Raw genomic sequence first — 25,291 nt, forward strand, 5'->3', positions numbered from 1 at the left:
TGTGGGCATCTATCCTGTTTGTGCTGTTGTATCCCACTCCCTAACGAAGGAGCAGTGTTATTTGTGCTAAATTGTTAAATAACCACAGCTGACTTAGCAGGGCCTTTTATGTTGCAACCTTCAGAAGGAAATTCTGTTACTACATTTGACGAGCTGCTGTACTAAAATCTCTGAATGCCAACAAGGTGGAAATAAACTGAAGCTGCCTTGCTAAAATCTAATGGGTTTAGATTATGCGGCTCTTTCTGTGCTGGTATGTGGTGTGGCTTAATAGGAACAGTTCAACAGAATGAAATTGGTGCTGCTTAGGCTGTAATGGGTGCATTATGTGCTTTTCACATAGGACTGGCTGTGGTCTGGTTTTATGTGCTCAGTGTCCATTAGTGGAAGCCATCTCTTGGTGGTTCTCTCATCTGAAAGTATCTGTTCCTTGTGTACTGGGGCTGTTCTGGACAGTGAAGCCAGGGATGGCAAAGCAGAAGCGATGGGTAGATGCGCTTCACAAGCATGCTCCTGCCTCATGTTAAAGTGGTAACGTAGGGGCACCCAGGGAGAAGTAAAATGGCACTTCCTGGAACAGCTGAGCGTTCAGCTTTCTGCATAATGGATGAGCATATCTCTTGGATCCAAAGATATTCCTGGAAGAAGAAACAAACGTGTACAGCGGGGTGCTGTGTGTTCGGTGGAATGGTCACATTGCAGTGGGTAAACCGGTGTGAAAGCATTAAAGAGGCAAGCAGTTGTGATTACAGATTTGTGACGTGGAGCAGGCTTTTAGGTGGTCCAGCTCCTGCTGGCAGGGTTTTGGAGGAGGAGCCTGGTCCCACCTTGGGGTGCAGGCAGCGCCCGGAGCTACGGTGTGGGACACGGTGGTCACGTTCAATGCAGGCTGAGCAGGGCTCTCAACCTAACCATGTTCTGTCTTCATATCCACCAAGCATGGGCACAGCAAAACGTTCAGTGGATAAACAGCATTAACCTTCACGTTATTTAGAGATTTCAGTTTTGATTTTTGAATGTAAAATGAAGAACAGGCCAGTGCCAGCTCTGCTGAAGGCCGTGGCATTGTCAGAACAAGCTCCTGGTCTTCATTTCAGTCACTTCTCTGTTACCTTTTGTGATGAGAATCAAATTGCTTGATCAGGGCAGGTGGCAAATCTTCAATAATTCATTAAACTAAAATGACATTACAGAATCCTGATTTCCCCCCCAATTCTGTTTAATTTTTATTCCTGCTGTAGAGTGGATACCATGGTTTAGATTCAAGGCTGCTCATCCAGGTATTTCACACCAGGCTGTCGCTGGGAGAATTGATAACTGGCATACCCTTGCTTTAGTGCTGCTAAATGGTTTTTCTTCTCAACAGGATAATTATATTGATCATGGCTTAGAAGTTCAGAAATTGGATTGTGGTTGCATAAAATGTGTTTCAAATCTGTAACAGCAGCTGTATCATACAGAAAACTCCCCTCAAAAGCAGACCACCACCATTGTTTTATCTGACATGCTCAGTTTGATACATATCAGGGTATTTTTGATCCCGGTGTCTGCTTAAAAACAGAGAAGCTGCTACTGCTTCATGGCCCCTTGCCCTCTCTTTAGCAATGTGAAACTTGCTGTATTGAACTTTGGCAAACTCCAGCCCTCAGCGGGCGGGCGTGGGTACTGGCTGGAGATGTTGGATATCATACCTGACAAATGTTTTATAAGGATTTTACCTTTAAGATAATTGATTTTTGGCTTTTGGCTGCCTGCTCAAGAGCAGCCTCCTGTGACAGCATGGTATGGAGGTGTGAGAGAGCACTGTTGCATCAGATGTGCAGCCCTGTGCATGCATGTTGCTTGTGCCTGCAGGTTGGAGGCAGCATGCAAGAGGTTTGTGTGCAACCCACTGACCATGGGGATCTCAGCAGCTGAGGTTGTACAAGATGAGGGTTGAAGCAGGGCTCCTCCAGGCTGGATGCAGTGCCAGCTAAGGGGATGCTGGCAGGGCAGGCCGAAAAGAAAGATCTGAAACTTAGAAGATGAATATGGTCTTCAGCTATTAGAAACAAAGAGACATCTGGAGAACATACTTGCACAAGGGCCTGTAGGGACAGGCCAAGGGGAATGGCTTGAACCTGCCAGAGGGGAGACTGAGCTGAGCTCTTAGGCAGAAGCTCTTCCCTGTGAGGGTGCTGAGGCGCTGGCACAGGGTGCCCAGAGAAGCTGTGGCTGCCCCATCCCTGGCAGTGTTCAAGGCCAGGTTGGACACAGGGGCTTGGAGCAAGCTGCTCCAGTGGAAGGTGTCCCTGCCCGTGGCAGGGGTTGGAACTGGGTGAGCTTTAAGGACCCTTCAGTACAAACCAGTCTGGATTCTGTGATTTACGAAACCATCCTTTTCTTCTTAAGTAAAAGGGAAGAGTGTTAAAGGTAGAATCTCAGGATGTCAGATGTTACTGAACTGCCCAATCCAGGCAAGAAGAGAGTGAGACACTGGGAGGGGGAGATGTTATTTCTAGCGTGCACAATCACCTGAAGAAGCTGACAGGTACTTGAATAATACTGGTTTTATTTTGAGACATAGTTAACCTCTGTCTCTTGTTTTTCAGGCTGGACGCAAAGAAAGAAGCGATGCGTTGAACTCCGCGATTGATAAAATGACCAAAAAGACCCGAGACTTGCGTAGACAGGTGATTAATATATGAAATTGGTGCTTCTTGAGACAAAGTAGTGTGTTTCTGCTTGTTTGCCCTCTTGGAAGTGTGTTCTCCGTTGATTTGTTTCTAGTGAGCAGTGGACTTGTGTGCTTGTATTCAGCGAATTAAAAGCTAGAAGTTTCCAGTGCCTGGTTCACTGGGTAGCATGGGGTGGAAATGTTAACGTGTAGTGAGGATGTTGGATTCTTAATCAGCCTTATGGCAGGAGAGATTTAAAAAACCCCATCCAAACCAACTCTCATTTTATGGATTTTGAACATTATCAAGTATGGTTTATAATTCTGATGGCATTCATCTCAGAGAGCCTATTTTCTTTGGGGAGTGTATTTATATAACATCCATCTATTGTTCATTTGGTTTTTTAAAGCAAGATTCCCCTTTACAAGTAAATGTGAGTATGGATCAAGTTTGTTGAAAACTGTTTTTATTCTAGTAGAAAAATAGCAAATTTAAAGCAGCATGTTGTTTAATCAGCTGAGGGAAAGCAGCAAATTTACTCAGACAAAGCCAATATGAGCTGCGAAATCAATATTTGTGGCCAAACCGGTGGCTTGCACTTACATAACTAATCCAGTTTTTTAAGGAGATTTAATTTAAATTGAAGCAAAAAGTGTATAAAAAGACTTAGGGCAGGGAAAGCTTTGGTCACACAAAGGAGAAAAGGATCAATGACAAAAATACTTTTGAGCTTTACATATTAATACAGTAAAAGGGGAAATAACTCATTCCTTTATATTTATTTAGCTCCGCAAAGCTGTTATGGACCATGTATCAGACTCTTTTCTGGAAACAAATGTTCCACTTTTAGTGCTGATTGAAGCTGCCAAGAACGGGAACGAAAAGGAAGTGAAAGAATACGCCCAGGTTTTCCGTGAGCATGCCAACAAATTGATTGAGGTAAGATGGAACAACCGAAAATGGAATTATCAGTAGTTAAATTAGGGCAAGAGTAAGGAAAGCTCATTTGTCAATTCTGGTGAAACAAAGCAAATTCTGTCATAAATTTGCCTTTTAAATTTTATTTTAATGAATTTAAAGACAATTTAATGTTTAAATAATTAATGTTTAAGCTTACAAAAAAGAAACGGCTAATATTGCATAACCCATATTGTTGTAGGCTTGGTACAATGTATATTATGCTGTTACCTTAATTTGTTAACTGGAGATAGTGGTGTAGAGAAAGGGAGATGATGGCATGACTGTCCTGCTGTGCAGTTTGACCCCTCGCTTGAAGCTGGGGGCTTTTGCCTCTTCAGTAAAACACCACTGAACGTAAACAGGCCTTTTTTGTGAAGACTTTTAGAAGGAAAACCTGTTTGTGTGTGTGTAAAGAGCAAACAGCAAACACAAAACTTGCAATAACAACAACAAAACTGATCCCTGGCACCTTTTTCTAACTAGACCCAGAGGGCTCTCAAGCTGCTGTTACCACAGACTAAAGCTAAGCAGTGGGAAGACCAGCTTAAATGGGACCAATCTGCCTTAACTGAAATGCTTTGAAGGTCATTAGTGCTTTTATTACTACTATTAAAGGTAGTTTTCCAACAGGTAGTGCATTTGCAAAGAGCACTGTAAGATCCCACCCTGTGTTCATGGATGCATCTTGCTTACTTTGTCCTTTTGCCATTGTTTTCGCGTGAGAGCTTTGTGCCTGTTGATGCCAAATGGCAAGGAACAAACATCTGCAGGTATTGTTGAAGAAACATGCCACTAGGAATAAGCTTCAAAACCTCCTCCTGAGCGCTTTGGTGTGCTTTGAGGCATCAGCCAGCTTGGGAGCTTCACCTCTGCCGCTGCCTGGAAGCAAGAAGGTCCTGGTTTATGTAGCTTTGCTCTCTTAGTATCACTGAGTCCGATAATTGAGTCCGTGTGTCTCTGGGCTCATCACAACTTGAAAGGTTTCAGTTACTCAAGAATAAGACTTATTGAACGTCAGTAAGAGTAGCTTCTGAATCTTGCTCAGTAGTACTGCATCCAGCTCTGCAGTCCTCTGTACAGGAAAGGCATGGACCTGTTGGAGAGGGTCCAGAGCAGGGCCACAAAAAAGCTGCAAAGGCTGGAACATCTCCTGTGTGAGGAAAGGGTGAGAGAGTTGGGGTTGTTCATCCTGGAGAAGAGAAATCTTCAGGGGAGTGTTTTTTCTGCCTTATAGTGCTTAAAAGGGGACTGTAAGAAAAGATGGGGAGAGACTTTTCAGCAGGGGCTGGTGTGATAGGATGAGGGGTTTTTGTTTTAAAGTGAAAGAGGGGAGATTGAGGTTGGATGTGAGGAAGAAATATTTTACTGTGGTGGTAAAACGCTGGCACAGGTTGCCCAGGGAGGTGGTGGATGCGCCATGCCTGGAGACATTCCAGGCCAGGCTGGATGTGGTTCTGGGCAACCTGATCTAGTTGAAGGTGTCCCTCCTCCTTGCAGGGGGGCTTGGAACTGGAGGAGCTTTGAAGGTCACTTCCAACCCCAACCAGTTTTATATTTTTCTACTTCCTTTAAAGCTGCAGGGGCTCTGAGTGTGGTGAGCAACTGCCCCATAGTCTGGGGTGCATGGAGTCCAGCTCCTCAAGAATTGCTATCTAAGCAATGAAAAACTGTAATTCTTCGTTCTTCCCTCTTGCCCTGCTGAATTTCAGTGTTAATGCCATCTTCATGTAGTTTCAAAGTTATTTTATTCTAAATTCCAGCTCCAACCCCTGCCACAAGCAGGGACCCCTTCCACTGGAGCAGCTTGCTCCAAGCCCCTGTGTCCAACCTGCCCTTGAACACTGCCAGGGATGGGGCAGCCACAGCTTCTCTGGGCACCCTGTGCCAGCGCCTCAGCACCCTCACAGGGAAGAGCTTCTGCCTAAGAGCTCAGCTCAGTCTCCCCTCTGGCAGGTTCAAGCCATTCCCCTTGGCCTGTCCCTACAGGCCCTTGTCCCAAGCCCCTCTCCAGGTTTTGTGTAGGCCTCCCTTCTTCCTCTTGCAAGCCTAATTTATCTAGAAAATTATTTTTAGGGCTTTTACAGGAGAAATTGTCTGGGGTAGCAGTAGCGGTGCCTGTTCTGCTGTGCTTCTGCCACCTCTTCACTGGATGTGTGGTGTCCACATGGAGTTTACCAGCATAATTCCACAAGAGTAATTGCACTGTTGTGTCTGTGAGCTGCTCTCCCTCCCTTGCGAGGGGAGCCCTTCCTCCCTGCTGCTTTGCAACATGTGTGCTGGCTGACAAGCAGCGGGTGGCTGTCCTCACTGGTGTATGAGTGGCTTTGACTGACCTTACCTTGTGTGCAAAATGCCATGCTGCAAATGGGTTTTACGGAACCTCTATTCAGCCAAGCAGTCTTGTCTTTCAAGTGGGACTATTCCCCTTAAAGTCTGCATTCAACAGTATTTCTGACTGGCATCAAAAGGTTCAGCTAAAATGATATGCTGCTGCAACAGCTTCTTGAAGGCTTGCTTATTGCTTTTGCTGTCTAAAATGTAACTATAGCTATAGAATAGCATGATCTAGATGGGTTATAAACCTCTTCCATGAATGTGGATGGATTAATACATACGCTTAACTTTGACAGAAGGGGAATAGTACTCCTGCAGAGCCCTTGTCTCGAGGGGATAGAGAGCCACTGTGGAGTTGTATGCGATGTCAGATTTACTGTGAAGGAAGACAGGTTGGGCTGGGTTGCATTTACAATGTCTCGGTGTGTCTCTGCCGGAATGGAGAAGGATGTTTGCAAGTTCCCATATGATTCTGCTCTTGGGCAGAAAACTTGACTGCAGATATCTGCAGAAACAATAAAAGATTGTGTAAGAGCAGAACAGAAGATGTTCCATTTGGTGAGATGAGAAGTGATTGCTTCTATCTGTTTCAGTGGAAGATAAGTGTGCTGTGGAGTTTATCGTAACTACCCTCAGAAATGCTGCTGAGTGACTGAAGACATCAAATGTGACAAAACAGCTGTGGTGCAGAATGGAGCTGTGTTGTGTATCAGGCTGTGATTGACAGGCTCCTCTGATTTAGATGTAGAAGAGAACGTGTCCTTTAACGCAAAGTGATGGGAAGAAATGCACACCAAGAGACTTGCTGTGTGCTGGGTAACTTGGAACATCCTCATCTGAAATAGTGAGAGGTGTAACACCTTGGATTTAATACCCCTTTGGCCTGTGACCTAGAGGAGCCAGTGCTGCTTCCCTGGGCCAACCAGCCACTAGAGTGGACTCTGAGATACAGATCTAGTTTATTTTTCATACTGAGCTGTTGCAGGTTTTGCCTGGTCAGGATGAGTGGCAGTGCTGGTTCTGCCCTGGGTTAGCACAGGGGGTTCTTGCTCCTGCAGTGCAGAGGTGGTTACAGGCCCTCCAAGTGGCTATAAAGTGATGCAAGCACATGATTTCGGTAATTTTACTGTGAAACGTTCTCGTCTTGGCAGCAGAGCACTGCCTGCTTTGTGCTCCCTGAAGTCTGGGCAGCCAAATTTGGCCGAAAGTGCAATAACCACAGAAATCTGACTTGCATCCTGGGTCTGGGTCTTCTGGAGGAACCATACCAAAGCCATGTCCCAAAGGGCTTCCATCTTATTTGTCCTGACATAGTAAAATATTAACCCCCTTCTCCTGCCTTTTGAAAACTGGGTAATGGGAAAATAGTAAAGTGAGACTTGACTCGGTTCAGTAATGTGTTTAAAAGATAGCTTCCAAAATTGCTCTGTAGTAACAGTCTAGTTAGTGGAAGATGCCCCTGCCTGGGGCAGGAGGTTGGAACCGAGTGAGTTTTAAGGGCCCTTCCAGCCCAAACCAGTCTGGGATTCTGTGATTCTATGAATCTTATTTTAGGATATTGAGAAGCCAATTCACATGCAGCACACAAGAATAACAGATGAGGCAGCATTTTGGGAACCAGTGTAAGAAAAAGTTCAGTTCACTTGTGAACTCTGAAAGTCTTCCTAAATTACGGATTTAAAGTACTGCCTTGCATTCCCGTGGTTTTTACCATAGCTTTCCAACCTGTAACATTGCTCCTGAGCAAAGACAGCGTCACAGTGGCCTTCTTCCATTAATATTCCTCCCTAGAAGCAACCAGGCTCTCCTGCAGCTTGATGCTCATTTCTATTGATGTCACTTAGCCCCACATGGGCTTTTTGTTCGTCCCAGTCTTTGATGTGTGCTTGTGCACCACTTCCCTTTGTACCAGTCCTGCGTGACACTCCTGGCTGTTCTCTGAACAGGGAAGTGCAAAAGCCATCAATGTTAAGAAGAAGCTTTTCCTCCATTATTGAATGCTTTAGAAAAGTAAAAATTAGGTTGCCAGTTTGTCACAGGTTTATACTGGGTAGTTTTAATGGAAAAGTTTTTCAAACCTGAAGAAATGAGGTAGCTCAGAGGCAGGTAAGGACAGAGTGCAGGTTAAAATCAGCAAGTAGCTGTTTGCTTGCTGAGGAATCTTTTGGAAAAGGAGAGTTTGTAATTCCTTAAAACCAGTAAAGAATCTGATCTGCCTCTGGAACTCAGCAGCCCTGGCTCCTGTGTTTCTCTCAAATGTCATTTTAAAGTCTCATAGAAACTTTGCTCGGATCATGGAGGTGAAACCTCTTGGTGATGCTTCATAAGCATCCATTTATTTTTTTCCCCAGTTGCTTTAATTTCTCTGAAAAGACTGCCCTGTGCCTTTTTTAATGCACTGGGCTGAGTCTTGCATATGGAGCGATGATTTTCTCATTTTCAGTGAAAACCCATGAACAGATGCAGGCTGCAAATTTATCTGCTCGGAAAGAATCACATTTGGGCACTTGCAGCTCCGTAAGCTATCTGTAGCCTCTCGCACTGACATTTTCCCCTTCTGTTGCCCTGCCTGTCTAGCCTGATGTCCTAGAGTAATTCTTCAGACCTCAGTCTAAAGATGCCACTCTCCAAAAGCCCAGAGCCTTACACGCTCACAATGATTGCACTGCGATTTCTCCTGACTTGCCCATACTTGCAGCCTGTATATTCTTCAGGGAGCCTTAGCAGGTTTTTGTATGTGAGAGGCTTTTAAAAAATCTGAAGTGGGTAAAGCAAAGCTTGGACTTGAAATAAAAGCCAGCTTTTGGGCATGAGGCACAGAGAGGGCTTTGAAAAACTGGGGCTTTTCTGTCCTGCCTTCATGAGAGAGCTTAGCTGGAGCATAGCTAGTTACCTTTGCGATAACAGGATGCACTTAGAGTTTGTGCCTCTGAGACATGTATTAAAAATGAAGCATAGAATGGAAATGTCCAGCAGATCCAGCAATAAATCTGGTCTCACAAGATTATCCTTTATGTCTGTTGGCCACCTGACTTCTGAAGGTTTTATTAACTTTTATACGAGTTTATATAACCAGCATCTTCAGAGGTGGGAGTGGACTGGCTTGGCTCATTCTGTAAGTATTCTTTCTTCATGTTTGCTAGCAAAGGTGTGTATCAGTGCTAAAAGGCAGGGATGATGTCTCTTGAGGGAAGAAGTGCATAGGTCTTGACTGACACCCAAATCAAATATTGACTTGGAATGTTCTTCTGAACTTTGGGTTTATTTATCTCTCAAAACTCTTAATTTTCCAGGTAAGGGTCATTATCTGTTGGCAAAGTAGTGTCTGAGCACCTGGTTTTCCTGTTCAGTAAGCTGATGCACAGGGGAGAAAATCTGCAAACTCAAGTTTGTCTTTTACTGCGTAAAATCCTAGAATGGTTTGGGTTGGAAGGGACCTTAAAGCTCATCCAGTCCCAACCCCTGCCACAGGCAGGGACCCCTTCCACTGGAGCAGCTTGCTCCAAGCCCCTGTGTCCAACCTGGCCTTGAACACTGCCAGGGATGGGGCAGCCACAGCTTCTCTGGGCACCCTGTGCCAGCGCCTCAGCACCCTCACAGGGAAGAGCTTCTGCCTAAGAGCTCAGCTCAGTCTCCCCTCGGGCAGGTTCAAGCCATTCCCCTTGGCCTGTCCCTACAGGCCCTTGTCCCAAGCCCCTCTCCAGGTTTCCTGCAGCCCCTTTAGGCACTGGAGCTGCTCTGAGGTCTCCCCTTCAGGAGCCTTCTCTTCTCCAGTCTGACCCAGCCCAGCTCTCTCAGCCTTCCTCCAGAGCAGCCAGGGTAATTGTTTAAGGTGATTGTGTATTAATAGGGAAAACGTGCTTGTGCTGTGGTCTGGAGAAGCAGGGTTAGTCCAGCTCCAGACTTATTTCCCATTTTAAGGTGAACAGCAAAGCATCTTTTCCAAAAGCACGTTTTCTGTAATTTGTCTGTAGATAACCTTGACAGCAATTTAAAACAAACATCCTCAGTAAATGGCCGGTATAGCTCTAATGTGACCTCTGAAGTCTGACAGTCTTCAAGTACCGATGTGCTTTACTTGTAAGTTCATTTAATTAGTCAACTAATTCATAAGTAAATTAAATTCCTCTTGTAGAACATGTTTCCCTTACATTCATAATCAGTAAAGTTGGAAAGCCTCAGCAGAAAAAAGTTCTTCCATTATCCAGCAAAACTGGATGTCCAAAAGTAATACATTGTACATAAGGAACTAGGTAATCCCTAAGTTCTTTTCCAGCCAAAACCATTCTAAATGTAAAGGGAACCTTTTAATAGGATAACTTTTGTTCTTGTAAGGTTATTTATTGAGGCTAGTCCAGGTATCATTGTAAGTAGACATGGGAGAAGCAAAGTAATCAGTAATCTTGACAGTGAAACTGAGAATGAGATGAAATGATTGAAGCTGAGTTTCAATGCTCACATAGCTGGACAGCAGCTGAGGTGTTTGGGGACATTCTGTCTGAAAATCATCCCTGTTAGCAGCTGCTACATGGAGGAGAGGCATTTCTGCCATACCTCCTCCATAGGAACAGTCATTGGGTGATTTTTGAGAGTGTGGGGCTTCATCTTTAAACACTTGAGCCAAGGGAGATGTGAAGGGTGTAGAAGCTGGAGGTGAAAATGTACTTCCCCCCCTCCCCCCAGCCCTGAATTTACTGTGTTCATTTTTCCTTTGGAAACAGAAGCACCTGGGGAAGGGGAGGTCTGTAAAAGAGGGTAGGGAAGCTGTGGCTACGCCACCCCTGGCAGTGTTGAAGGCCAGGTTGGACACAGGGGCTTGGAACAAGCTGCTCCAGTGGAAGGTGTCCCTGCCCATGGCAGGGGATGGGACTGGATGAGCTTTAAGGTCCCTTCTAACCCAAACCAGGCTGGGATTCTATGAAGTGTAAGCACAGTTGAGTATAGGTTTTGTTGACATGATGCGTTCAGAGGGAGATCAAAAGCAATGGAGTCCTAGCCCATTTTGTTGTCCAGGTATTCGAATCTGAATTCAGACAGTATTTTTAAGTAGCTTTTTGAGTACAGCTTTTATAGATGCAGCATAAATGTTTTAGTTCTTGATACATAACTAAAAGCCTCAATATATGTCTGGATTTTCATCATCTTAGTCATTAGTAATATTGGAATATTAGTCATGTAGTGTCATTGAGGAGTTGCCTGAAGTCTGTGTAGAGCTTGTTCCTTTAATATTTTGCCGCCTTCTTCAAGAGCATGATGTACTTATAATTACTGTTAAACTTGCCATGAACAGTTGTCTGAATCACCAAAACCTGGTTTCAACAGCTAATAATAGGCACCAAGTTGGAATCCTTTATTGAGAGCATAATGCAGTATGCTCTGAGTGATAAGCAAAATCAGATGAGAAAAAAATTACTATTTCACAGAATCCCAGCCTGGTTTGTGTTGGAAGGGACCTCAAAGCTCATCCAGTTCCAACCCCTGCCACGGGCAGGGACACCTTCCACTGGAGCAGCTTGCTCCAAGCTCCTGTGTCCAACCTGGCCTTGAACACTGCCAGGGATGGGGCAGCCACAGCTTCTCTGGGCACCCTGTGCCAGCGCCTCAGCACCCTCACAGGGAAGCGCTTCTGCCTAAGAGCTCATCTCAGTCTCCCCTCTGGCAGGTTCAAGCCATTCCCCTTGGCCTGTCCCTACAGGCCCTTGTCCCAAGCCCCTCTCCAGGTTTCCTGCAGCCCCTTTAGGCACTGGAGCTGCTCTAAGGTCTCCCCTTCAGGAGCCTTCTCTTCTCCAGGCTGACCCAGCCCAGCTCTCTCAGCCTGTCTTCATTTCCACTTTGATAAACATAAATGCTCTTTTGCATAAGGTAGCTCTTCAGGCACTGCCCAGATGTCACTGCTAGGAGCACTCTATTTGAAAGAAAAATGTTGTTGTTGCTAAGAAGCATCTAAGATGAGGATTCACTTTCAAAGGTTTAGCTTTTAAGATCGGATCTACGTTGTATTCCAGCAGTGTGATTTTTGTCATGGTTGCTCAGATTGAGTTGTGTAACTAATGTGTTCTGTGCTTATAACATTTCATGGCTTTCACTTGTTTGTCTGAGGAAGGAATAGTTCCTGTGCCAATAGTTACATCTGCTGCTACAGCTGCATCTATGAGGGGCACGGTGCCCACGTAGCACACTGGAATTTCTTTACCAGCCCTGCTGTCTGTCAGGCCTATAGAAAGGATAATCCACCAGTCTGGAAATAAAGGTATTCCTGTGCTGCTAGCACTTTTACTACCGTAGGTGTGTTTTATGCTATAGATGTATTAGTTCCTTTCAGACACCTCTTCCCCCTCTTTGATTGAAAAACTCTCCTGTTGGCAACAGAGAGCAGTTCTTTTCATTTTGCACTTATTGCTAAGGAAATGGAGGCCAGTTTGATTTGTCACAGTGCACAAACTCTGGGTTTGCCCAACTGTGTGAAAACAGTTTACAGACCTCCTTTGTGAAACCCGGACAACACGTAGGGGTGCATTCTGTTGGAGGAAGACATTTACTCCAGGTATGGAAGGAGCTTGCCAGTGTTGGACAGCTGTATGTAGACTGGCACTAGGTAGCTGGAGGCAGCTTATTTAGGTTGAGAGCCAAACATAGAGGTGTATCCCCTTACTAGAATTTCAGACACACATACAAATTGAAAGGTGAAAGTCTTGAGATTTGATCCCAAAATAAAGGTGGTTACCCATGAAAAGATTGAGCAAGTGCCTTAATATTAGGGGAGCAGAATATACACAATATCCTGTGTAGCCTTATCTAGGTGTTCCTGCTCCGGCAGGGGGATTGGACTAGATGATCTTTTGAGGTCCCTTCCAATCTCTAACATACTGTGATACTGTGATACTGTCTCTGATCAGTTGCCAGCCTGTTCAGATATAAACCCCTGAAGCCCTCATTTTACATTGTCTAAAACTTTTGGCTTAAAAACATTTTGCTTGCTAGTTTTGGTCCATCCAGCTGAAATTTCCCTTCCATGTGTTTATAACCAGACTTGAAATTAAAATTGCCCTCATCTTGCGTGTGAGGCTGCAGAGCTCAGGAAATGGCAGTTATCTCAATTTTAGTCCATCACTCCCCTCAGTACTTTGGAGTTTTTCTGTGTGGGGCTTGTTTTATTAAAGACTCTTACTATTTTAAGTTAATACGTTGGGATTCTGTTAACTCTTGCAAGGTACCTTCTGTGGAGCTGCAATCACTTGAACTACTTAGACCACATAAAATCACAGAGTAGTTGACAGCACGACTCCCAGTAACTTGCTCCAGAGTCCCTATGGACTTGAACCAAAGTCCTCCTGCCACCCCTCCATGCATTAAAGCATCAAATCTGTTTTGTGTAATTCATAATTAGCTTTGCCTCTGCAAAACTAATGTCTTTATAGGAGATTATTGCCATGATGCAGACTTTTCCCTCATGCACTGCCTTTTAGAATTGGATGTTAAAATGCTCACATTTGTCTTGAATACTTAGTGTAGTGTACAGGTGAATTAATAAATGTATGGGCTTATTGAATAATAAAAGCCTTGTTTTAAAGAAGGATGGAAATTGCATAATTGACACATCTCTTCGGAGAGCCCTCAGTTGCTACTTAGTTTTGCCAGAGCAGTTGTTTCTGCAGATGAGTTAATTTAATGGGCTTTGGCCATCATCAAGCGAATCTGGACTCTTGTCTTAATATAGGGAAGGAAGAAAGCAGATGTTCTGTATTTGAATTCTGTGAGAGTATCAGATCCACTTTTCTTTAGCAGCTCCTCAAGAGGAACACGTTGAATGGCTGGCTGCCTGTCCATTTTGCTTATTTATTTATTTTTTAAATGGGTGATTTTAAGCTGCTTCAAAATGGGAATTTGCATTCCCAGAGAAATCATAAAATGAAAAGCAAAAATAGAGCAAGGAGCTGAAGTTTAATCAGAAATCAAACTGCCAGGAACACCTTTGAAAAGCTGTGTTTGAAATTCCCAAAGTAGCTGTGTATAAATGGGGGTAAGGTTTTGTTCTTTTTGCAGAGGGGTTTGGGAGCATCAGTTCTGAGAGGATACCGGTTAGTGTTAAACCAGGAAGTTTTTCTGTCATAAGAGAGTCTGAAAACTCTTCCTCCAGTGCTGTTTTCACAGGTGCAGTTTGAAATGAGAGTAGTCAGGCTCTTAGAACTCAATTAGTGTATGTTTGTCTCCTACATAGTGATATATAATCCTTATTTATAACAATGCTCTGACAGAGGCAGCTCTGGCAGCTTTAAATTATGCAGCAATAAACACATTACAGAGCCTTCTCTGGGTCGCACCATTCAGTGTTGGGTGATTGCATCCAGGAGCCATTTGGGAGGCTTTTGTGTACTTGACTTCCAGAAGAAGCTGTCCTAAAAACACAACCTGTGAACAAGGAAGAAAAACTTGGTGTTGCTTCTCTGAAGTGAATCCAGGTGCACAAAGCAAACACCTTAATACAGACTTCCACTGTCAGCCTTTGAAATCCTTGGAAAAGATTTAATGTGTTAGAAATTGCAGTTCCCTTTTTTAATTCTTACATTTTTTCCTCTTATTGAAAAAGCAATTTGTCAATCCTCCAGCAAACTGTTCCATGTGAAGTAACCCCTTTACCTAAGCTGGGTCAGTGCAGAGACACTTGAACAAGTACAAAGCTGTAGCAGCATTTCTCAGTTATTTGCAACAGTGTCATTCCAGAAGCTTAATGATGACCCCCAACCCATGTTGTTAGGCTACTGCAGGCTTTCAGTTGCTGGAGGACGTGGCTCCTTAGTCGTTATCTGAATGAATTTCAAGTTGGAAAAGAAATCAAAAATGCATTTCAAGTGAAAAAGGTGAAAACTGCCTATTGTCAGAGAAGGCAGTTGTCTACAAGAGCTGCCAGCCACAAACATGGGCTAACAAATTGTCACTGAGGGAGGAGAAAAAACTGCTTTAGAAATGTCAAGTTTTTTCCTGATTTAAAATCAGTAATTTCTGAAGAATCAAAATAACTAGAATTTAAGATGGAATTGCTCTGTGACAGATGGTGCAGTATTTTATTATATTGGAATTACAGCTTCCTGCTAATAATATATTCCTGACTGACCTTTGCACTGAGATATGGTGCCTGTCTCTAGAAGGAACCAGTTTCTATACCTTTGGAGGAGGCATTGGGTTAAGAGTCATTTAGGTTGTAAAAGACCTTTAAGATTGCATGCGGCCATGAGCCCAGCACCTCCAAGGCCACCACTAAACCATGTCCTTAAGCACCACGTCTGCTCGCCTTTTAAATCCCTCCAGGAATGATGACTCTATGACTCCATCACTTCCCTGGGCCGCCTGTTGCAATGCTTGGCAACCCTTTTGGTGGAGACGTTTTCCCTAATAGCCAGTCTAAACCTCTCCATGTTCCTTGTCAGCCTGCTGTAGGCACCTGGAGTTGCTGTGTAGCGAATGAGATGCAGGAGTAGTCATCGAGACTTACAAACTTTAAAATAAGTAACAGAGGAATTAGTGATACGAATGGGGTCTTTTTTACACAAGAACTCTTGATTTCATTTGTCTGGGATATGCTAGCAACCTGCAAGACAATAAACCAGTAAAGCTTCAGTGGTTTACTGTGCCCATTCATGCTGCAGGAGGATGTCTTGCTCTTGTGCCCTCAAACTTCTTGTTGCAACGCTGTCACTGCCTACCTGAAAAAACAATGCTGGATCATAATCCAAGGGCTGTACCAGGGTGGGAAGGTTTCTATTCACGTCTTTAACCAGGCTTCCTAAGAAGTGAGTCTGATCTGCATGCCGGGCCTTCTGCTCCCCTCAGAAGAGGTTTTCCTATGACATTGACCTGTCTCTTTCTCTTTATGGAAGCAGTTTTGACATAGAGCATAGGCTGACTTAACCTCGGTGCCACCTCCAAGCTGGGTGAACCATCACTCTTGTGGTTGTTCTGTTCCACTTGTTACATGAGGCCATCTCTCACCCTTCTGGGTGAACTGCCATGCCAGGCCCTGCTCACCCCCCTGCTCATGGTGCTTCCCAAGGTCTTCTTTTATATACATGAGGGCACTTGGCTACCGTTGCTCCTGACCCCGCTAGTGACTGTTGTGTGAGCTGCAGGCTCCAGCTGGCTTTCTTGGCTTCCCTTGAGGATCCCTGGTTTGGTAAAACCTCTCCATATACCCCACAGGAGTGCTCCATGTGGGTCATGCTGGTACCAGAGTCGCTGACATCATGTCATCTTCAATTACTCTGATGTCTTAGTTAATATCAACCAGATTTGAGTTTCAAAATCCCACTTTCCAGGTGAATTTGTCCAGTTTTGGAGTTTTTCTTTAGGTCAGTTTGTAGAACAGGTTGTGCTTGTGCACTTCTCACTGACACTTGGTGCATTTGCCACTGGGAGTGAATTTAAGCTCATTCATCTGAACATTGGCAGCTGTTTTGGGTTCATCCTGTCGTTTGGGATAGATGAAGCCATTTCTGGGACATGGCTGTATGCCCCCAAGAACTAAGAGAGCCTTGATACTGCAGCAAAAAATGCTTCTAAATTGCTGCAAGAGGTCTGTGAGCTGTGTCAGTCTGGTTCCTCTGCTCTGTCTTCATTCCCAGTGTGTTTTCAACCTTTTCAAGAGATTGCTTGTTATGGCTGATTACGTTATTCGCGACTTTTTTTGTCTCCTTTGATGCCTGTGCTAGTACTGCTTATGTAAAGGGGCTTGAATGGTAAGAATGAACAAATGCAGCAGGAATTCAATTGCTGTTTTACTCTCAAGCACAAGTGGTGTTCTTTCTCAATCAAGTCTGACCACTTACTATGTCAGTTGTTGGAGACCTGGAGAAACTGCTTCATTTACATTTGATTTAAGGGGAATTCTTATTCGCTTGAGGTGCTCTATTTTATTTGGAGGGTTTAGAAATGTGTGATTTCCATGTGCTCTGTGTGCTTTATAACAAATGTGGCTGTAGCTGATCACCTCGGCTTCAAAACCTTATGTATACCTGTCAAATTAGTGGCTAGGAGTACCCTATCCTCTCTACAAACAGGGAGCTTGAAGCTGTTTGTCAGCTATCACCCAGGAGTTAATGATGATGGGTTCTTTCAGGTGCATTTAATAGTGGATTTCTTACTCATACAACCATCCACCTTAGGTGATGCATGCAGTTTTAGAATCCATGCTGTAGGGCACCTGATAATTAATGGCAATTTGGAATACCTCATTGTAATGCCATTTACAACTTGATTAATTAGTTGACATAGCCCTTCTTACACTTCCCATCTGAAGAGGTTTGTGAGTGTTTTCCACTAGTTCAGCAGAGCCTTCCCACAGGCGCAGTAAACGTTGCGTTGCGGTGAATTTACAGCCGTGTCTGCAGCACTCTGAAGTCATCTCTGCTGCTCCCAGGGCCCTGCTTTGCTCTGATGTTCACACACAGTTTGCCGGGAAGTTTGTGTGCTAATCTGGCAGGGCAACTAATCCCCCAAAGCGAATAGCTTTCTTTTGAGCGAGCATGCTGAAATGAAGTGTCGAGCTTTGGAGACGCAGCAGTAGGATGGGATGTAGCAGCCAACAGTTGGGTTGTCTTAAACTGCCAAAGACCCTCAGTCAGGGAAGCACACACACTTCTTTCATGAGGGTTGGCAGCCCCAGTCGGGCAGTTTCTAAAGGAGAATTGCCATTAGCGGGGTATTGAGAGGAAAAATGACGGTTCAAAAATGACTGTGCAAAAAAGCGAAATTTCATTGTGCCGCAGTGGGGACACTCCATTGTAAACTTCTTTGCCTCTCTGTATTCAGACAGAGTGGGGTTTCTCTGTGCTTGATTCATCACACTTGGCTTGAGAGAGAGCGCAACATCTCCAGATCTCGGAGAGGCTGATTTTGTGGTGCTTCAATGTCGCTTTTATTCAGTCCCTACTCAATAGAGCTTTGTGTTCTCCTCGCTCCTAGAGATTGTAACTGCTGCTGCAGGGGTAGAAATGATGTGGAAATATGGACCATAAAAAATATTGGCAAATGGGTGTTTCCCAAAAATATAACCTGTGCTTAAAACAACAGCAAAGTCTTTATTTGACTTTTAAATCATGGCATCTTACTGTCTTATGGTTTTTTGAGCCTTTAAACAGAAGTATAATATACTGTAGCTCACTGTGAACTAGGGATTTAAGACACAGCAAATCTACAGGGGAAAAAACCCTTTGTGCAGAGTAAGGTCCCTTTCTGCTGGGGCTCTCTAAAGAGTACAGCTGTTTGGTGATGTGCTGAAGAGAGGAGCTGAGCTGGAGCCTGCAGCAGACGTGGCGACAGCAGGGAGAAGAGAGCCTTGGCTATAAGGGGGTGTGAGCTGCACAGCCCAGCCCTACACTCAGGGCTTGCTGGAACTCCACCTCTTAGTATGTAGGTCTTGTCCACAAAGTCTGGTGGAAAAGAAAGTTGAGGAGTAGCACTGTAAAATTCCAGAAAGCTGGAAGAGATTTCTGTTGTTGATGCTGCACAGTCTTTCTTTCAACTTCAGTTTGCTTACATCCAAATATATGCTGTTGCATCTGTTTACTTGGTTGTTCAGTGCTGAAGACATACCTCTCTTCTTGACAGTGCACTGGTTTCATCCTTTGTAACTGGATTTGGAACCAGAATGAGAAAGGGGCTGTGTGCTCTGCAATGGGAGTTTGTTTTTTGGTCCCCAGACTGATAATGGAATTGATGAAAACTGCTGTTCAAGTATATTGGCATGTGGTTGATGGTTTGTGGGACAGTAATGTATTCTGTGTGGGAGCATCGTTATAAGGGAATGGCTTGGGGAGGGGGAAAAGCATGTGATGTAGCTGCAGTTCCTACTTCAGAATGACTTGGATATGAATGCAGAGGGTAGTTTAATTAAAGGGAGAATGGAATTTCCCCAGCTTACAGAGAAAAGTATATATGGAGAAATCTGGTTCACTGGTGTTACCTGAGAGCCTGCTGGCTTGTGATGATGCTTCTACAGCACATTTACCGATGGGGGTTGCAGGTTGCTCTCTCTGAAAGGACAGTACTCAGTGTTCATCTCAGTTCACTTTGTGCTATTTTTACACCTTTCTGTGTTCAAATGGCTCAGAATAACATGCTTGTCATTCACCTGTCAACTAGGAAATGTAACTTACTTCAGACTTCCTTCCCCTGAGAGTAGCTCTGATAGGAGGAGTACCTTCAATTACCAAAAACTTCTGTGCTGTCCCCTTGCTCTGTGCTCTTAAGGCAGGTGTTTATGGAAGGCCATCTCTGTTCAAGATGACCTAGTTAAGGATGCTGCTGTGCGGCAGGTCAAGGTTTTGGAGCAAAGTTTTTAGCACCACAAGATGCTATTTGTATTCTGAAGACTTGTTGATGGATCTTCACAATCGCCTGTACCAGAAAATGGTTTTATTTGATTAGTCACAGCATAAATGGCTTTCTAGAGGAGCCCTTGCCTGATACAGCAGTCTCTGCTAGATAAGAAGTACCTCAAGCATTCAAATACCCGTATCCTGCTGCAGAGGTTTGCTCTGTGCAGCACTGGCAAAACAGCCAGAGTTCTGCAACACCACCATGCTTGCATAGGCCAGTTGCTTGGTGAGCCTCCAAGTGCTTTTGGGATGGCGCAAAGTAGGATATAGAAACATTCCAAGGAAAAGGCAGCATCCCTGTGCCTACAGACATCAGAATATTTAATCCTCAGGTGCATGGGAGCTGGATTGGGTTTTTTAATTGTGTGGTTGCTGCTGTCTCACTCAAGTGGGAATAGGCTGTATAACTATCACTTGAGGTGCTGCAGTGATGCTCTTGTACATTTTATTAGAGAGAACTTACCAGAACCAATGGTAACAAGGATCTCTTTGTTCTGTTTAAATGGCTATGATTTTACGATTGGATGTGTTATGGTTTCATGGCTAGAGAAGGAACAGATGTCATCAGCACTTTCCAAATTGGTTAGAACTGAATGAATGTGGATGCTTTGTATTTCATGATGGGTTACTGATCTGTAACTGTCGAGGACAAGTAAAAAGGTTCCTACTGAGGGAAATAAACCCCAATTCTAACAGTTGTTTTGTTTTCTCCCACCTCTAACACAGGTTGCCAACTTGGCCTGTTCCATCTCGAACAATGAAGAAGGTGTGAAATTGGTTCGCATGTCAGCCAACCAGCTTGAAGCCCTGTGTCCCCAGGTAATGAAGAGCGTAAGAACTTAAGACATACTCCGATAAGTTGGGCACTGGTCCTGCTTAGTACATGTGTTGGCCTCTTTGTGGCTCTGTGGACTTGCTGCAGAACGTGACTTTTACCTTAATATGTAGAATCCTAGAGTGGTTTGGGTTGGAAGAAATCTTAAAGCTCATCTATGATGATATGATACGATGATCTGTGATACCATTCTATGATGTAGTTCCAACCCCCTGCCACGGGCAGGGACACCTTTCACTGGAGCAGCTTGCTCCAAGCCCCTGTGTCCAACCTGGCCTTGAACACTGCCAGGGATGGGGCAGCCACAGCTTCTCTGGGCACCCTGTGCCAGTGCCTCAGCACCCTCACAGGGAAGAGCTTCTGCCTAAGAGCTCATCTCAGTCTCCCCTCTGGCAGGTTCAAGCCATTCCCCTTGTCCTGTCCCTACAGGCCCTTGTCCAAAGCCCCTCTCTCCCAGTTTCTTGTCAGTCTCCTTTAGGCACCTGGAGCTGCTGTGTAGCGAGTGAGATGCAGTAGTCATCAAGACTTAGAAACTTTAAAATACATAACAGTAATTAATGATATGAATGGGGTCTTTTTTACACAAGAACTCTGATTTCATTTGACTGGAGTATTCTAGTAGCCTGCAAGACAGTAAACCAGTAAAGCTTCAGTGGTTTACTGCACACATTCATCCTGCAGGAAGATGTCTTGTGAAGATGCTACCACTGCTCCTGTGCAGGCTGTAAGATGAATTATAGATATATTATTTTTTGCCTGAGTAGAATATAAATATGCCACCAAAAAAATCTTCTCAATAGAGTAGGAAGCTGGCTATGTGTGAAGAGCTCAAACCTGGCTGAGACTACCTTTTAATTAGTAACATTTTAATGGAAACAAGGAAATAGAGCTTATATAAGCATTAGGCTATCCTCTTGCATTTTGACAGCCCTGATGTTTTAAATGTCAACAACTAGATACTTGGCTGAACCCCTGAAGACTACAGTGCACATTCAATTCTTGTAATTTGCATTTTTTAAAGCAACAGGAAACTCAGATCTAAGCCACAGAAATAAGCTGGTGTTGGTAACAAGGAGCTAATGGAAAGTACATACTCAGAAAAACTGGTTGAATGGCATTCTAGGAAAAAAAAGGTGAATTGTTTCAGGATTATCTGGAATTTGTTCAGGTTTTCCCATATATATTGGGAAAACTAGTCAAAAGGAAGAGAGAGATGTTCACTGGTATCTGCCTCAGCAGGAAGGGAAGACAGTGTGAAGAACGGGTCTGTTTTACCTTTTCTTTTACTTGTAAGTCAGTGCTGTTCAGTAGCACTGTTCATCTGTTCAATAGGTGAAGATAGGCACCCAAGCATAAAACATTCAATACTATCTAGGACACCTTTTGTTGTCCTGGGGTGGACTTCTGTGGTTCCCACTCCTGCCCATGCCTTTGCTGGCTGTGCAGGTCTTTGCCTCCCAACCCTGGGGCAAGTGGTGTCTATAGCTTGTTAAAACCAAAGGTCAATTTTTACAGTTGGAGCAAAGCATGTGGAAGAAAAAGCTTTTAAAAATGCATCTAGTCTTGTGTAAGGGCTTGCTTTTTCCTAACGTAACTAACTAGGCTGGATATAATGATTTCTTGTGGTTATCTTCAAGAATATGGGTGTCTGCTGCATGTTACTCCAAACAAATGCTGATGCTTTTGAAAATAAGCATCCTAAGAAAGTTAGGTTTTCTGTGAATCTAAATGCTTCTGGTAGTTGTCCAAGTCTGTCAGGGTGTTTTTCCCTCCCTATTGCCGAAGCTGTGTGTATTTCCTACTCTTCTTGCTTTGCTTTTCCAACAACTGCCTATTTATTTAAACCCACTCCTTTAAAAAATAAACAGCATGATAGTCGACGTGAAATAATGAACAAACTCTGTTCAGTAGTCCCCAAGCTCTAGTCACATCTCCTGAAGTGCAGTTGTTAACCTCTGACTTCAGGGATTATGGATAATATAGTTAACACACATTGGAAGCTTTGATTATCTATAAATGGACGAGGGCTATAACTGATGGGTTGTGGCTTTACAAAGGTCACATAACTGAACTTCCAAGCTGCAGTTCAGATGAACTGCACAGTCTTGCCTTAATTTCAGGGTCGTCACCAAGAGATTAGTAAATGACACTATAGATGTTCATAGCCCTTGAAAGAGGGCTTTTATATTACATTACATGTTCTCTGGTTGATTCTTTAATGCCCCGAGAGTATTTAAATATGTTGTGAATCCTGAGAGATAATTAGGGGCACTTGTCTGAACTGTTTTACAGATGGCATCTGGGTTTCTTCCTAACAATACAGGATAAGCGACTCAGCATGCTGTCATCCTCAACCACGATACTGACTGTTCCCAAACTTGGGTTACTCTGTATAATCTCTAAATGCTTCCAGATAGGAAACATAGTGGGATTTTGTTTTCCTTTTCAGACAATTATCTGTCTATTTTGCAGTTTATTCCTGATGAGATTCACAGCTGCTTCTTGAATCCTTTTAGGTGTCTGTGCTGAATAACCATGTGAATTAGGCATGAAATACAGATTAAACCCAACATTATATGCTTTGGGGTTTTTTTGGCTTAGATGTGGGTTTTTTTTTTCCAGGAAGATGCTGGATTCAGAATGAGTCAAGTCAATCAGTAATTACAATAGTCTCTGAAACTCAAGTGACTATATCAATACCACACAGAAATACGATGTATGAAATTTAATTCAAGGTATTGCTGTGGTTGAAAGGATGAAACTGAAATTTAATGCACTTGAGTCCCTCTTAAATAGCTTAGCTGAGTTGAGGCCAGTCTGGGAGTGGGAGACTCCTGGCTAAAGAATGATTTCTGTAGAAATGAAGCTGTTGAGTTAATTATAAAAGCTGTATTTCAAGGCAGTTACTCAGTCCCTGATTGTAACTTGCCTTTTTGAGCCAGCAGCAGGAGTAAGGAACAGGCAGCACTTCAAATGGGTTGGGGAGGACTTGGTTTGAACAAGAAACCAGTCATTGCCATTATCATCTTCACACACTCTCAGGTTTAAAATCTAGTTCTTCAAGGAAAAAGATGTGGAAAACTCTTCATCTGGGAAGTCTGTACAAAACCAAGGAGTTATGTTTGTGTAGTGTGGTCGTTACTGTAAATCGGCTCTTCCTCAGGAGCAGCATCATCCTTCCTGTTTGTGAGTTCCCAGACACTTAACACAGAAATTAAGACTTAATATAATATTTCAAGCTCCCTTTCGATCATGCAGAAAGAACGGTTAGGAAGAGCTGTGCCTGCTCTGTAGTAGCCAACGGGGTGACTTGTGTTAGTCTGGGTTTACAGGGGAGGAGTAAGGTGGCATTAGGGGGGTCACTGGTGCTTTTCTTTGTGAACTTACAACCCTGCTTGAATTGGAGTAGTGTGAGGTGTCCCTGCCCATGGCAGGGGTTTGGAACTGGCTGATCTTAAGGCCCTTTCCAACCCAAACCGTTCTGTGATTCTGTGAATTCTTTGAGGACATGCATTGCTGAAAGTCTGTATCAAAGTGTACCAACTTCATCCAGCATCTCGTAGGAGTTACCTGCAGCTTCATGCCTTGTTGGGTGGTGTGGAAACAGGCCAGTCTGTGATGGGTTAAGATGAAGGACAAAAGCCCTCCACCACTCCGGTTAAACGTTTAAAACAAAAAATGCTTAGATGTCTTTCATAATGGCAGTGGAAAAGTACTGCTGTGAAATGCTTGGAACAGCTGCCTGTGCTTCCATTTGCCTAGCGGAGCGCTGGGGGAAGTTTTCTTTGCCTCCTTGCTAAACACAGAGCTTGCCAATGGTAAATTAGCAAAAGATTTTGTTTATCTCCACTTGAAAACCTGGATCCTCGCTCGTAACTGCGAGTTCTGCTTCCAAGAAATACTTGCTTTGGGAGCCTGCAAAAGCTGTTTTGTAACAGCATTTTGCATTAAAGATGTCTGAGAGCTTAACCATAGGAGTGTGTCTGATCATACAAGCTGTAGGTGTTTAGAAAGCAACAGTGAAAATGCCCCAGTACAGCTCTTGAAAGGAAAGAGTATTGCTCCAGCCTTTTGATGTGACAGTCTGCTGTCACTTGAAGCTGCTTTAACAAGCGATCCGTTGACTTGCTTGTTCCTTAAGGCCTCCATGAAGTTCATCTACAGACTTTTAACCACACTGCAGGCAGGCCGAGAGTTCTAGAAAATCCTGCTGGATTAGAATTCCCAGTGTTTGCTTCTGCCAGCAAAAGCTGGAGCCAGTTGCCCTCGAGAATTAACATCTGTGAAGTAGCCTTCAGGAGCAGCAGACCTGCACTTCCCTGGTGTGGACACACAGGACCTGTTCTCCCATCCATGAGGCAGGGTGCCTCTGAGCCAGTGCTGGTTGCCTTTCTTCTCAACCCAAATAGCTCATCCTCCTTAGAAACATCTTGAGGGCACCAGGCAACATCTCTGCCGGTCCTTTCCCTGCTCCCTCTATATCCACCTTAGCACAGACAGAGTGTTTGTCATAGCTCAACGGCCCCTGCACAGTCAAGTGAGTGTTGCCCATTAAACAGACTCCAGATAATTCTTGGATTAAATTACATTTTTTTTAAATATAAAAATAAATTGGCTCTTCTCATATTAGCATCTTATATTAATAATTGCTGTTCCACATCCTTGCATTCCAATTTTGAAATGCTTGAAAAGCAATTTGCTGCTTATAGATTTCTGATGAGGCAGATGGTTATATATGCTGATCACACCTACTGACACAGACAGACAGAATACCACAGCACAAGGAATCCCATGTAGAGGTTCCATATAGCACAAAACCTTTTGTTTAGAAGTTGCAGCACGGTAGAGAAACTAAACCTCTCCAATCAACCTTCTCAAGTCAACCAGACCCAAACGTGACTGTCAGGCTTGCTCTCCTCCTTGAGTCCCCAATTACTGCCAGTTCCCAGGTGGCTTCTGGAGAAGGAGATAATTTCCTTTCTCTTGCAGTGAAGACTTCACACAGAACAGTTTTCCCCTTTTTTCTTCTCTTTGAAAGGCTGTCAGATTTTTTGAATGTACTAACTAGCAGATCTATCTCCAGACTGTTTAATTACAGGTGCTTGAAGCATTTTATTGGCATTGGGTAGAAATAC

The 25,291-nt window shown here is 43.9% G+C and overlaps 1 protein-coding gene across 1 annotated transcript in view; it reads left to right on the forward strand.

Moving 5' to 3' along the window:
- Positions 1-25,291, forward strand: part of CTNNA1 (catenin alpha 1) — a 104,920-nt gene that overhangs the window by 50,950 nt on the left and 28,679 nt on the right. Inside the window, exons 7-9 of the mRNA XM_061360572.1 lie at positions 2,592-2,672; positions 3,444-3,596; positions 20,048-20,140. Coding sequence (XP_061216556.1) covers positions 2,592-2,672; positions 3,444-3,596; positions 20,048-20,140 — 327 coding nt within the window. The remainder of the gene's footprint in view (positions 1-2,591; positions 2,673-3,443; positions 3,597-20,047; positions 20,141-25,291) is intronic.

The sequence above is a fragment of the Neopsephotus bourkii genome, unplaced genomic scaffold, assembly GCF_033783945.1.
Source record: "Neopsephotus bourkii isolate Nb327-2 ecotype Australia unplaced genomic scaffold, CSIRO-AGI_Nbou_v1 NB_1031, whole genome shotgun sequence".
Lineage (NCBI taxonomy): Eukaryota > Metazoa > Chordata > Aves > Psittaciformes > Psittacidae > Neopsephotus > Neopsephotus bourkii.